Here is a 13,904-nt window from a genome sequence, read left to right as displayed (position 1 = left end):
TTTTCTCTATATGTGCTATGCTTCAATAAAAATTTGTAAAAATAAACTGGGTAAAATTTATTTCTTCAATCAAAAGGCTTATGCTCTCATCAGGGAACAATTAAAGAAACAACCAGCTGCAAATTGAGTGTTACCCAACGGGATACACCATGAGCTGTGAGAGCTAGGAAATCCTGACCAGGTACCCTGACTTCCTCTAGGAGGTGGCTTTTGAGCTAGACCTCAGAGACCAAAAGGGGAGCCATGCCTAGTATACCTAGGAACGTCAGACTAGTTGGCTGAGTGCAACAGAAGGTGTGTGGAAGAACCCAGCAGGAAGTGGGGCTGGAAATGTAGGTAAAAGTTAAATTCTGAAAGCTCTCATGTGTCAGGTTATAGAGTGTAGACTGTGTTTCAAAAGTGAATTTTTCATCAAGGAATACACAGTATTTTTTTAAAGATTTCATTTATTTATTTATTTGATAAAGAGAGAGAACACAACCTGGGGGAGTGGCAGGCAGAGGGAAAAAGCAGGCTCCCCACTGAGCAGGGAGCCTGATGTGGGGCTGGATCCCAGGATCCTGGGATCATGAGCTGAGCTGAAGGGAAATGCTCAGCTAGAGATGCCCAGGAAGGGACAGGCAATCTGGATCTGGAATTCTGGATAAGGGTAGAGCTGCAGATGTATAAGTGAGATTTGGCAGTTCCCTGCACAGAAATGGCCGCTAAGCCATCATAAGTCGATGCTAGCAGCTGGGGAGAGGGCAGGTGAGTTGAACGCTGTGACCGTGGGCAACCCCGAGGAAAGCTTTTCACATCACCTCACAGGGCCCTCGGTTCCCACACACTCTGTGTTGTATATTCCTTTCTACATTCCCCAGCCTCCCCACGCCCCACCTCCTCCCACCCCCATACCCACCCCATCCAAATTTGTTCACCCTTTCAGGCGGCTTATCGCAAGCTCCTTCTCTTTCCTCAAGTTTTCTTCGACGACTTTAGCTTGATTTATTTCTCTCCTAGTCATCTCATGTACGTGTGTCAGCTAGCTTTCTCGTGTCCTGTGTCCTCTGCTACACGGGATGCCCACTGAGCTGCTACAGATAACAGCCGCCAAATAACAAGCCAACAAAATGGCTTAAACAAGACCAGTGCTGAATTTTCTTTTCCATAATAGCCGGGGTGTAAGCAGAGCAGAGCCAATAAGATGCTGGGGCCCTACACTTCTTCCATCCTGTTGCTGTGTCATAATCTAAGATATATGCTGTTCACCACCATTCCATCTGCATAAGCCACAGGCAGAAAGAGAAGGGAAGAGAAGAGAAGGTCCCTTCCCTGCGAGGCTGTGTCCTGGAAGTGGCAAACGTCACTTCTTACATCCCTTTAGCCACATCTTACTTACTTGGCCATTCCTAACTGCAAAGGAGTCTGGGAAATAGAATCTTTATCTGCAAGAATAAAGAGGGGAAAATGGATATTGGATGATAGCTGGAAGTCTCTGCCACATGTCTCCCCACTATCAGCATCTTTCGGGTAGGAATTTTAAGTGTAAGTGTCCAATTATTCAATGAATAATTTACGTGTATAATGCACCCACTCTAGGTTTCTCCTGTAGTGTATTTGTTGTTTTTTTTAAAGATTTTATTTATTTATTTGACACAGAGGGAGAGATTACAAGTAGGCAGAGAAGTAGGCAGAGAGAGAGGGAAGTAGGCTCCCTGCTGAGCAGAGAGCCCCGTGAGGATGCTGAGATCAGGACCTGAGCCAAAGGCAGAGGCTTAACCCACTGAGCCACTCAGGCACCCCAGCATATTTGGTTTTATAGGTGCTTGTCTGGCCCAGAGTTTGATGTCCCTCTTGAAGCAAGGACTCTGTCTTCTGAATCTTGTGTGTTTCTGATCCTGTAAATATTTTCCTTCTTTCTTCCTTTCTTTCCTTCTTTTCTTCTGTCCTTCCTTCCATCCTTCCTTCCCACCCTCCTTCCTTCCTTCAGTTTTATGATTTATTTGAGAGAGAGAGTGAGAGAGAGAGAGTGATCATGAGCCGGGGGAAGGGTTAGAGGGAGAGAAACAGACACCCCGCTAAACAGGGAGCCTGAGGCAGGACTCCAAAGGAGGACCCTGGGATTATGACCTGAGCCAAAAGCAGCTGCCTAACTGACTGAGCCACCCAGATGTCCTAAATATTTTCTTTTAATGATATGGGCCTTGTATTCCCCCTCACAATGTTCAGTCTAATTATCAATGATACTTAATACTTGCCAGTTAAAAGTAAGTTGACCTACGAGATAATGGCTAGAAGAATAAAAAAAAATTTTTTTTTTTTTTCTATGACAACCACAACCTCTGGCTGACAGAAATTCTGAGAGTCCCTGTTATCATGGCTCAAGATGACCCCTGCCAGGAACCAGATCCCTATCCACACATGGGAGAATTTTCATCTAGAGGGTTCTGACTACCAAGAAGCCAGGTCAGAATCTGGGTCTTTAATGCAGACTTTGTGGGGTCGTGCAAGAAAGGCAGACAGCAACCATTCACTCATTTGGTCCATCACCAATGGCATTGGGCCCCCTCCTCCATGACAGCAACACTGAGTGTTGGAAACAGACTGGGGTCTGTCACAGACATGAGGCTCTTTGTCAGGAAGGGACAAGAGACTCAGAGAGTACCTGCTTCAGGATGGGGAAGACCTCGATGCTCCAGGAGCAGGTACCTGTGGGCCTGACCCACAGGTAATGCCCACGGGAGACAGCAGGGGGCCAGGGTAGGACTGAAGACAGGAGCCATCAAAGGAAGGGTTCACCTCTGGCCCACTGAAGTCTTAACTTCAGACTCCAATTTCCTGAGCCCTAGGGTTTCAAGCCATTATGCTGGGCTGGTGACAGGAGGAAGCGGGAGTCATTGAGGCATGGACAGGAAGCAAGCAGGTCTGGCTGAGACCAGCTTATAACGAAAGCCCCAGAGGGACTAGCAAGCTCTCTGAGATTTGCAGCCGAGGCTGCTGGGTATATCTGCTTTTCTTTTTTCTTTTTTCTTTTTTTTCTTTTTTTTTATTTTTTTGACAGATAGAGATTACAAGTAGGCAGAGAGGCAGGCAGAGAGAGAGAGAGAGGAGGAAGCAGGCTCCCAGCCAAGCAGAGAGCCCGATGCGGGGCTCGATCCCAGGACCCTGGGATCATGACCTGAGCCAAATGCAGAGGCTTTAACCCGCTGAGCCACCCAGGCGCCCCTATATCTGCTTTTCTTATAGTGGCATCTGGACTGTGTCACTGAGACCACATCCTTCTCTTGGGCCGAGGCTGGGGAGACTTGCTGGAGTCTAAACAGAGAGTCAGAGAGGAAGGCAGAGTGCCTTTCCAGAAAGCTCTCCCCTTAGTGAGGGAAGTGGACCTAAGGAATAATAAATAGCTCAGGACTGAATTATTTTCACTTTCCAGCGCTGGCCGCCTCAAAGTGTGAATCGGCATCTCTGGAGGTTCAAAGTGTAGGGGGGAGATGTCGGGAGGAAAAAAAAGGGGGGGCCAAGGGGCTGTCACAGCCAGAGTCTTTAAGATATCTGTTTGCCCACAAGTGACTGAGGGGTTGTATCTCTCATGCCCACTTCCCACTCTCTCTGGCATTTTGCTTCCTCTTTATCCCCTTAGGAAGCTTTCCAAAGGGCTTCCATCCCTCCTCTGCATTTTCCCCTTACGGAATAAAGAAAACAGTGTCCTTCAACAGTCACTTGATTTGTGTAAGGACCTGAACTCCTGATGAATATTCAGTAGAAATCACCCAGGAGCAGAGGGCAGGAGGTCTGGGGTCCCGTCTGAGTTTCTGGCCCTTGGAGTCTTTCTGTGGAATGGGAACAGGAATGCGCCTTGCCCCAAATGAGTAGGCAGTGGAATTACACAAAAATTAAAGGGATCTATCCGTGCGAGGCTGGTAGACTTATGAAACCTATATAGCAATCTAGTCAGAGGATAGATCCTTGCCCTGCAAGTCAGTTCAGAGAGATCAGGTCAAGCTCCAGCTAGGGAAACCAGCCGTACCTGTGGGAAAGGTGTGATCAGCAGCATTCATTACAATCCCCAGCTGGAAACCATTTATTTTTTTAGTAAATACATGCACCAAGGTATATGCGTTCAATGGAATACAATGTAGCAATGAAAGCTCAGAGGACTGGCTGGCTTAGTAGAGCCTGGGACTCTGGATCTGGGACTCAGGAGTTCGAGCCCCACATTGGGTGTAGAGGTTACTTAAAAAAATAATAATAAAATTAAATTTAAATACTAGAAGGAGTAGGAGAAAGGAGGAGAGGAAAAGGAGCAAACTAAAGCTCCACACAACAGCATAGCTAACTCTCCCAAGCATCAAGTTAAATACAAGTCAGAAAAGAATACACTCGGTCTGATTCTATTTATGCAACATTCAAAGTTGGGCAAAATGAAACCATATCGTTGAGGGACAAGTCCCGGTAGGTAAATCCACAAAAAGCAGCCTGTAAATTAGCATCACAAAAGTAGGAATAGCTGGTACCACCTTTGGGGAAAGAGGGAGGAGAGGGGTCTGTGTTCTGGGAGGGGCCTGCAGGAAGGGCTGCTGGGGAACTGGCACCCCCTGTTTCTTGCCTACAGAGGGGGTTCCATCTGTGTTCACTTTACAATTTTTCCTTAAATTGTACGTGTACGTTTCATGTAGTCTTCTGGATATGATCTATCCTACAATTTAAAAGATGCAAATGTCTCTGAAATCCACAGGAAGCCACCCAAAATTAACAGTAGCCTCGGAGATCCACTGCCTCGATTTTATACGGAAGGAGACCGAAGCCAAGAAGAGTTACGGGCTTGGTCTAGGTTACAGAATGTGTCACCCGTCCAAGCGGGGCTAGAATAAGGTCCAACAACTTTTAACTCAGTGTTCCTGCAACTGCCTTCTGCTGCTCTCAAGAGTCTTCTCTGTGGGACGGCTTTTTAAGCCTGGAAGTTCCCTTGTTTGGGGAAAAAGAAAAAAAAAAGGTGAGTTAGTAGGCTGATATAATGAAGAGCTTATACAAACTCGGCCGTTGCAGACACTTTTCCAAATGGAATTTTAAAAGATTTCAATATGTCCTTCCAAAGGCACATCCTTGTAGTGATAACATTGCGAAAAAACAAATACCAGAGAACTCTGGCCACTCTGAAATGCAGAGCTGCACTCGGCTGCATCTGATTTACAGATGGTATCGGGATGAAGGACTTGAAGGGGCTGGGAGTGGGGAACAGGAAGGACAGGGAGCCAGGAAGTCTGCAATTTTATTGACTTATCCACCTGGGCTAGGTGAGCCCCCTAGCCCTGGGACAGTCAGGAAAGGGACCTCTGCTATCTCTCTGAGAGCTTTTTTGTTTTGTTTAGAGGTCAATTACTTCCCATTTGGGAAATTTGTGAACATTAAGAGGTGACTGGAGTGACGGGCCTGAACGATGCAGATAAGAGCTGATTGCTTACTGAGCGCCTCCCCGGTGAAAGCCGGGCCTGGGATAAGGCCGGGACCCCTAAGACGCACACACAAAGGGGCAGCTTTCAGTGCGAAGGAGAGATTACACAGTGGAAGACGGGCAGCTTGGGGGGTGGGGTGGGCATGATGAGCTGAGAGAGGGATCGTTTTAAAGCGATCTTGACAGGCAGAAAGTGGAGAGATGGGAAGAGAGCGTTTCCCTCCCCTCTCCTCTCCTTTTGGAAAGAAATCGCTGGTGCCGGGAGAATCTCAAACGTCCAGGCTCTCCTCTGAAGAGAAAGCCACGCATATGCACAAGGTTTTGTTAGTTTAGTTTTTGGGGGGTTTTGTTTGTTTATTCGTTTAGACCAGCAAGTGTGGATGCTACAAATATCTGGAGAACAGAACAGAAAATGTCACAAATCAACGGAACCTTTGAAGGATCTTGGCATAAATGAGAGACACTCCCGCGGCCGCCGCGCACATGCCTTCAGCCAACTGGATGCAGTTTACAAATTCCCAGAAGCTAGCCTTGAATTGTATCCGAAACTCCTGTAAAATAGGAACATGGCTTTGGCATGTGCCCACTTCACTTTTCTCCGTTCCTAAGTCTTCACCCTTCCTGGAAGCTCTCTCAGGAAACAGTGTCATTCCCACACTAATCGCCAGGCCTAATCTCCTCCTGTGGGCACCCAGTTCCCCCCCTCCACCCCTTCTCCATCTTTCTAGAGGGGCATATTTTCTGTCCTACTTGACACACAGCAACTACCACCGTGTATTTTTAAAGATTTTATTTATTTATTTGACGGAGAGAGAGAGATCACAAGCAGGCAGAGAGGCAGGCAGAGAGAGAGGAGGAAGCAGGCTCCCTGTGGAGCAGAGAGCCTGATGCGGGGCTCGATCCCAGGACCCTGAGATCATGACCTGAGCCGAAGGCAGCGGCTTAATCCACTGAGCCACCCAGGCGCCCCCACCGTGTATTTTTAGATTCATTTCTCACGTGAGTCTCCGGTATCCAATTAGATAATACGGTTTTTAAGGGCAGCAGCAAATCTTACTTCCTTCTGTAGCCCTTCCAGAAATGTTCGGCGATGACTGAGTTACTGACCTGACGATTGAGCCAAGTCCGCTTTCCCTTCACTCACTGCCTAAAACCAAGCCCTGGTTCTTCCTTCCGTGTTTTTCCATGCTGTACAAAGTGTGAGGGGAGTATGGGAAGTAAGTCCTATTCAGAACATCACATGTCTGCCACCTGCCTCTTGGGTTACTTTCCTATGTTAAAAGGGGCAAACAGGTAAAGAAACTAACATTTATTAGTTTTCTACTCTGTAGCCAGGACTTTGCCAGATCTGTGGGAGATGAGCTACACTTCGGGGGTAAGGACCTTACCCAAAGAACAGGAACAAAGGATTTTTTTTTTTTTAAATTACCATGTAGTACTTTAGAATCTGATCTTGGGGGTGCCTGGGTGGGTCAGTTGTTAAGCGTCTGCCTTCGGCTCAGGTCCCAGGGTCCTCCCATCTAGCCCCACATTGGGCTCCTTGCTCAGTGGGGAGCCTGCTTTTCCCTCTCCCACTCTCCCAGTTTGTGTTCCCTCTCTTGCTGTGTCTCTCCGTCAAATAAATAAAAATAAAATCTTAAAAAAGAAAAAGAATCTGGGGTGCCTGGGTGACTCAGTCGGTTAAGCCTCTGCCTTTACCTCGGGTGGTGATCCTGGGGTCCTGAGATCGAGCCCCTGCTTTTCCCTCTCCCACTCCCCCTGCTTATGTTCCCTCTCTTCCTGTCTCTGTCTCTGTCAAATAAATCAATAAATAAAATCTTTTTAAAAAATCTGATCTGGGAAAAATGTAACGCAACTCACTTAACAACTGAGCGCTAGGCAGATGGTTACTTAGTAGAAGCACTGAACATAGAGTCACCTGTCATAAATGTAAGCCTGGTTGTCACAGACACTTTCCTCTTGTAAGGAATACCCCCCCCACACACACACACCAGGGCGCTTGGGTGGCTCAGTCCTTAAGCCTTTGCCTTCGGCTCAGGTCATGATCCCAGGGTCTTGGAATTGTGAGTCCCACATCTGGCTCCCTGCTCAGCGGGGAGCCTGCTTCTCCCTCTCTCTGCCCCTCTTCCAGCTTGTACTATCTCTCTCTCTCACTTGCTCACTCTCTGTCTTGCAAATAAATAAAATCTTAAAAAAAAAAAAAAAGGAATGCATCTCAAAGCGAAAGAGGGATGGTCTTTTCCTCATGATGGAGATTTTAACTATAACCCTATTTTTTTAAACTCTTATCTTAATTGACTAAGGAATATTTATCGACAGTTCCAGATTTAAAGTCTACGTACTGGAGCTGGAGCGCCTGGGTGGCTCATTCGTTGGGCGTCTGTCTTCGGCTCAAGTCATGCGAGCCCCGCATCAGGCTCTCTGCTCCGCGGGAAGCCTGCTTCTCCCTCTCCCACTTCCCCTGCTTGTGTTCCCTCTCTCATTGTGTCTCTCTCTGTCAAATAAATAAATAAAATCTTTAAAAAAATAATAAAGTCTGCATACTGCCCTTTTTAACCTCAGGAGCACAGCACTAACTATAATTACAAGACACTGTAGGGGTATTTCTAACCGTATTTTTATTAACCGCAAAAATAGAGAAATAATAGAGAAAAGGATGAGAATGAAAAGGAGAGGAAATGTAAGGAAATCGTAGTAAGGAAGAAGAATGGTACTCTTGTTTTTAGCTTAAGCACATAAAATTTAAGAGATGAAAGCTTTCCATAGTCAGGTGTAGTTTACAAAGAACCAAGGAGGCTGTTTTCCCACATTGGCGAAAACAATCAGGACATATTCAGAAATGAGCAAATGCGGGACGAGTACATTTTGATTAAATATTCAAATTTATTAAATAGAATTTACCTTTTGGTGAGTTAGTGGTGGAGGGGTAAAGAACCAGAGTTTTCATCATCTAAAAATATTGTCCAGGAGAAAAAAAGAGCCTGGTTTCCCTACTAGTGCCTGCCAAAGATAAATGTATTTGATCCCTTGTTTCCCTTAATAAAATGAGCTTGTTTTCAGTTTCAATTTGCATAACTTCAAACATATTTGGGGAGGGAAGTCATAATTTCTCCTAAAATCCAGGCTTCCTACCCCTGGTGTTTGACATATGGACACAGGAAAGCCTCCTTTCCTGATGGAATTAAGACAAGGATTATGTACTGAAAGAAACCCTACAGAGGGAGAGGGGGCTGTGAGAGAAGAAATCAGCTAAGGGATCTCCAGGGCTCCAGCCATTTCGTTTCCCTAGGGAATCCGGTATGTCCCGAGGAGTCAGAAATTCTGGGCTTCATTTTTTATTTTAATTCGCGGTCGTGTAGGAGGTAAGTAGAGGTGGAGAGATTATAGTGGTCTACACACATGGACACACACAAATATATGTAGGAAATTTACTCAAGGTGCTGAGGTGTGTACACGGGATAAAATGCAGTGACCTTGAAGGGGAGAGCCAGAATGTACAGGATACCTTCCCACAGAGCAACCGCGTCCTGGGAGAATGCAGGCGGAGTCCTCGGAGAGCAGCCTGGGTCCCTCGGGGGGAGGGGGAGGAGAAAAGGGGGAAGGCGGGAGGGGAAGAGGAAAGGAGAGGAAGGGGGGAAAGGGGAGAGGAAGGGGGAGGGGCGGTTTACTTTCCCAGGAGGGCTCCGCTCACACAATAGTCTCTCTCCCAGACCTCCTGAATCTTCTCCCCACCCCCACTCCCGCTCTTCACTCGAGTTCCCACACCTCACTCCGCTACTTTTTACATTCATTCCCCAACCTCTGGCCTCCAATGGAGGATTGTGGGCCTCTAGGGCACCCGACCCCCACTCACAGCCCCTCTCCCCCGGGCCAGGCCCCCGGGCTGCTGCACACAAATTAAAGAGCCTATTAGCAAACCCTGGGTTTGAGGCCCGACAGTCACCTGCTTCGCTATTGCTCCGACACCCGAAACTGCCAACCATCCTATAGACTTTCCTTCCTCCCCCTGCTGCTCCACGCACATTAGGTCCTTGGAGAGAGGAATGTCCCCAGTGCCTCAGCGGGATGGCCTGTTGGGGGCAATTCGCAGTTCCAGGGATTGCTCAGGGAGAAGTACCATCGGGTCGCCTATTCCCTCCGCCGCCGCCGCTCATCCAGGCCGAAGCCGGTATACGGAGAGGCTGGGACGGAGCCCCAGGACACGGTGGGCGGACGGAGCCCAGGCGCCTCACCAGGCCCTGACACCCTGCAACGGGGCGGACAGAGGGCTCTGCGGGCTGGCGCTGGGGCCACCCCTAGCGAAGCCGGCGCGGGCCAGAGATGCTGGCGGCACGGAACCCGGGGGCGCACCCGCGTAGCCACCACCGTAGCCGGCGCCGAAAGGAGAGCCAGCGTAGCCGCCGTAACAGGAATAGGGCGTCGCGGCCGCGCTGTAGGGGCCGGAAAAGGCCGGCGCGCCGGGGCCCAGACAGGGCTTGCCATCCCGCACAAGCACGGGCACCGCCACCCGGCGCGGCGCTAGGGGGTGGCCCGCCAGTTCTAGAGACTTGTCCTGGCGCTGTCTCTTGCACTTGTAGCGCCGGTTCTGGAACCAGATCTTGACCTGCGTAGGGGTGAGCTGCAGCGCGCCGGCCAGGTTCTCGCGCTCGGGCGCCGACAGGTACCGCTGCTGCTTGAAGCGCCGCTCCAGCGCCAGCACCTGCGCCTGCGAAAAAAGCACGCGCGGCTTCCGCCGCTGCCGCGCCTTGGGCTGCTCGGTGCTGTCCCCGCGCGTGCCGATGCCAACGTCGCCAACGCAGCGCTCCGGCCCCCTGGTCCCGCCGTGGAGGGGCGGGACTGCGCTGAGGCCCGGCTCTAAAAGCACAGGAAGGAACAGCGTCAGCGCCCAGCCTCAGGCTTACCTGAGCAAGTGTCGCGTTGTTTTTCAGGGACTCTCCTCTCCCCTGGTAGCCTTCGCGTCGCGTCCCCTTCGGTCCTCTCTGCTGACCCCTCCCCCCGTCCCAGGAGGGTCTGTAGGTTCCTTTCCCCCAAGCCCTGTCACGATTGCCCCTGCAGGCACATAGGTAAACTGACATTCTAGGGTCTCCGGTGTGCGGCCGTTTCCCAAAAGGTAGTTGATCTAAGACAACTTCATTTTCTTCTTAGAATGTATGTGTATGGGTGGGGTGGGGGGTGATTCGCTGTGATTCGATTCTAAAGTGTGGTCGTGTTTGGGAGAGCTTTTGCTGCAAGGACCGAGTGCAAATGTGGGGGACTATTAGATGGAAATTGACCTTGGACTGCCCTTGGTGGAAAGAAGGGGTGTAGAGAGGGGGAGAGATCGAGATAGAGAGAAAGAGAAAGCGCTAAAACTTGGCGACGCGCTTTCGCGTGGGTTCCTGTCTGCCGGGTTATCTGTGGTGGTCGCGCATGCATCACCGGTATTCCCATCCAAGCTCAGGGGCGGGTGTCCTGAGTATCTTCCACCTTCACACCACCTTTGCACACACCCTTGTCTTTTTGGTTATCAAGTGCACCGGCACCAGGGAGGGACCCGTCCCATCTTTCTGGGATGTGATGCTCTGTAAACTAAATTAGCAAAATAAAATACAGGTGAACGAAATATTTTTCTGACTCCTAATTCTTGGCTCGGAAACTGAGTGTCCCTTGGAGGCATATACAAAGTTTAGATCCACATTTGGCTTTTTTAAAAGTGGCCTCTTTCTCCTTTGGGTTGTCTTTGGTAAGCAGGTGGCGTTGGTTTCGCTCTGACTTCCTCTTCCTGGGGTGGTGTCCTACCCGGTCACCCCGAGGTGGCTGTGTCTAAAGCCCACTGAAATACAGCCTTTCCTTGCCTTCTTCCCACCTCTCTTCTGTCTTGGCTAAGTTGTGTTTTAACCCAAGGGTGGATAGAGAGGAAACGCTGAGTTTTCATGGGAAGGCATGCCAGGAGAAACCAGGAACGTGGAGTCGCTGTAAGTTCATGGCCAGGTGAAGCACCTCATTAGAGAAGGTGCGGGTTGGAACCCGACTTCAAATCCCCAACCGCAGTGGCACAATTTCCTATGAGCAGGTGATGGGGCTCTTTGGTGTTTGAAGTTTGAGGAAATGAAAACTTTCTTCAGACAAGCCAGTGCTCAGAGAAACTGAGGGCATCTCTTCTCTCAAAGAAGAAAAATATGCACTGGGGGTTTACTCTTAGCAAATGGAAAAGTAACAGCTGACCTTCAGCAACTCTTTGGAACTAGCGGGACCCCATTTGAGAGTCGCTGACCAGGCAGGCCATGGGGCTGTGGGGCGCCCTCCTGGTCACTGTCTGGAGCCCCTCTTGCCCTGTGTCCTTGAAAGCAAGGTGGTTTGGCTGGGAACAGATGAGTGCATTGCTTACCAGGAAGGTTCGATCATTGCGGTGGCCCTGGGCTTGGTTCCTGGAGCTGGGCGAGTGTCCCTTCTGGGTGTCCAGGGTGGGCAGCTGCTTAAGAGATGCTGCCCAAAGTTCGCAAGAGGAGGAAGGCACTGTGTGAGCCTTCAACAGCTAGGTGACAGCTGTGGGCCCAGGACTGTGACCCTTTCTCAGCAAGGCCAGAGTGAATGCGGAGCTGGCTGAGCATCTCCGAAGGCATCAGTGTTTACAGTCCACCTCAGAACACCCGCAGACTTCTCTGCGAACACAGCAAAGTCCAATGTTCTCCAGGCTCCTGCAGTTGATGAATAACGAGGCTACTAAGTCGAAGAACAATTGCTAACTAACCACTTTACTTATTTGTTGCGCCTTGAATGGATGGGCCGTGGCACAGCCTGGTAGGGGAAGGCCGATCTACCTCTCTGGGGCTCCCGGACCGGCACCAGGAAACTGTAGACCGAGGTGCAGAGGTTTGTCCAGAGGTAGAGTGGCTTTTTCATCCCTCCGAATGTGGAGACTCCCCTGCGGAAGTTTCCTGGATCGCAGGACACAAGGCAACACAACTCACTGCCTGCTCCTTCCCTTCCTGCGGATGGACGCAGGGGCCGGGAGCTCGCTGTCCGCGCCCACGGGTTTGTGCTTTCGGAGAGCGGGCGCCCAGACTCCCCGGAGTCCTCTCCCAGAGCAGCGAAACCGGAGCTCCCCTTCTATGCTCCCGGACGCGGAGGATTGGCCATCCAGGGCTAGGGACTCAGATATTAACTGATCTGGTCACCAATCTCATTGTCCGGACCAGGAATCCGGGCGGAGGATTGACTGCGCTGGCCAGGCCACTTAGCAAGCCCCAAGAAAGGGCTGCGATTGACCCCAGAGCCGGCCGAGTTTGCACTCCCCGGCGGTCGGCTGCTGTGATGGCTACACTTCTGGCAGACGCTTTAGGGTAGAGAGACGCGGACGCTGCAGGGAAGTCTGGTGGTGGTGGAGCACAGCTAAGATACTGTAGAGGGCTTTGCTGTAAGAAAGAGGAGCTGGAATTTCTGGGAAGTGTGGCTGGCTGCGAGAGGGCGCGATGCGTTTTTGGGAATCAGAGGACAGGCTGTGGAAATTATGAACGCCTAAGATGCGGGACTTACTTTGTTAGGGACGCGGGAAGCACACGGGGTGTCTGGAGGAGATGGGAAGAGGGAGCTTAGAGATCTGCCATTTGGAATCCTCTAATAAAAGAAAAGGGGGCCAGGCGTTTGGAGCAGGAAAGACCCGGAGATGCGTGTAACCCGCACTCGGTCAGCTGGTAGTGGTGATGCCCCCGACAGCCATGATCTCCTTGTAGGAGCCAAGACCTGAGCACACGTACTCACCTGGCTCCCCGACCCGTTCTGCGTCCATGTCCGTGACTGTCTCACAGGGACCACCAGGAGACCCCGACTCCTCCTGCCTTCTGCCGCTGTCGCCGCCGCTGGCCCTGCAGGTGCTGGGAACCTCTGCCTTTCGCGGTTCTGGAACCAATCGCAGACACTGAAAGCTTTCAGGGATCCTCCGTGTATCCCGGAGTTGTGAGGACTCGGAATCAATCTGCTGTCGCTCCAGCCTCAGGATGTCATTGACGGAGAAGGGGGTGGAGGCGACAGGGTTCAGCAGCATTCCAAAGGCGGAGGAGTCGGGGGTGTGGTGGCCCCCGTCCCCCAGGAGCCCAGCACCCGGAGCGCCCCGACTTGTCGCTGCAGGCACCGCAGACCCGAGATCTGGGGCATACGCCCCGTATCCAGCACTGCGCCTTTCTCTGGCCCGTCGCTGCCGACCGGGTGACCGAGGCCAAGTGACGAGATCGCCGACTCTCATTGGTCCGGGCAGAAACCACGTGCAAACCCGCACCTTCCTCCCCCAGAAGCTTTCTTCCAGAGCCATACTAATTCCACTCCAACCCCCAGCCCCCCTCGGAAATGTTTGGTTTGTGTGGACGGCTCTCAAAAGCAGGGGAAACAGGAGAGAGTGCTGCGCGCCGCCGGTCTCTAGGTGAACACGGTTCAGGAGGGCGCTAACTCAGCTCTCCAGTCTTCCACCGAGGAAAACTGAAGTGGAGACAGCTGGGCA

The 13,904-nt window shown here is 50.8% G+C and overlaps 1 protein-coding gene across 1 annotated transcript; it reads right to left on the bottom strand.

Annotated features, from left to right (window-relative positions):
- Window positions 1-9,659: 9,659 nt before the first annotated feature.
- Window positions 9,660-13,454, bottom strand: NKX2-6 (NK2 homeobox 6). Its single transcript, XM_045987647.1, has 2 exons — window positions 13,172-13,454; window positions 9,660-10,285 (listed from the first exon to the last, which is right to left on the bottom strand). Exons 1-2 carry the CDS (start codon window positions 13,452-13,454, stop codon window positions 9,660-9,662), a joined length of 909 nt encoding a protein of 302 aa, XP_045843603.1.
- Window positions 13,455-13,904: the final 450 nt, after the last annotated feature.

The sequence above is a fragment of the Meles meles genome, chromosome 2 (genome assembly GCF_922984935.1).
Source record: "Meles meles chromosome 2, mMelMel3.1 paternal haplotype, whole genome shotgun sequence".
NCBI lineage: Eukaryota > Metazoa > Chordata > Mammalia > Carnivora > Mustelidae > Meles > Meles meles.
Note: the sequence above shows the minus strand (reverse complement) of the source record. Positions and strands in the feature narration are given on the sequence as shown.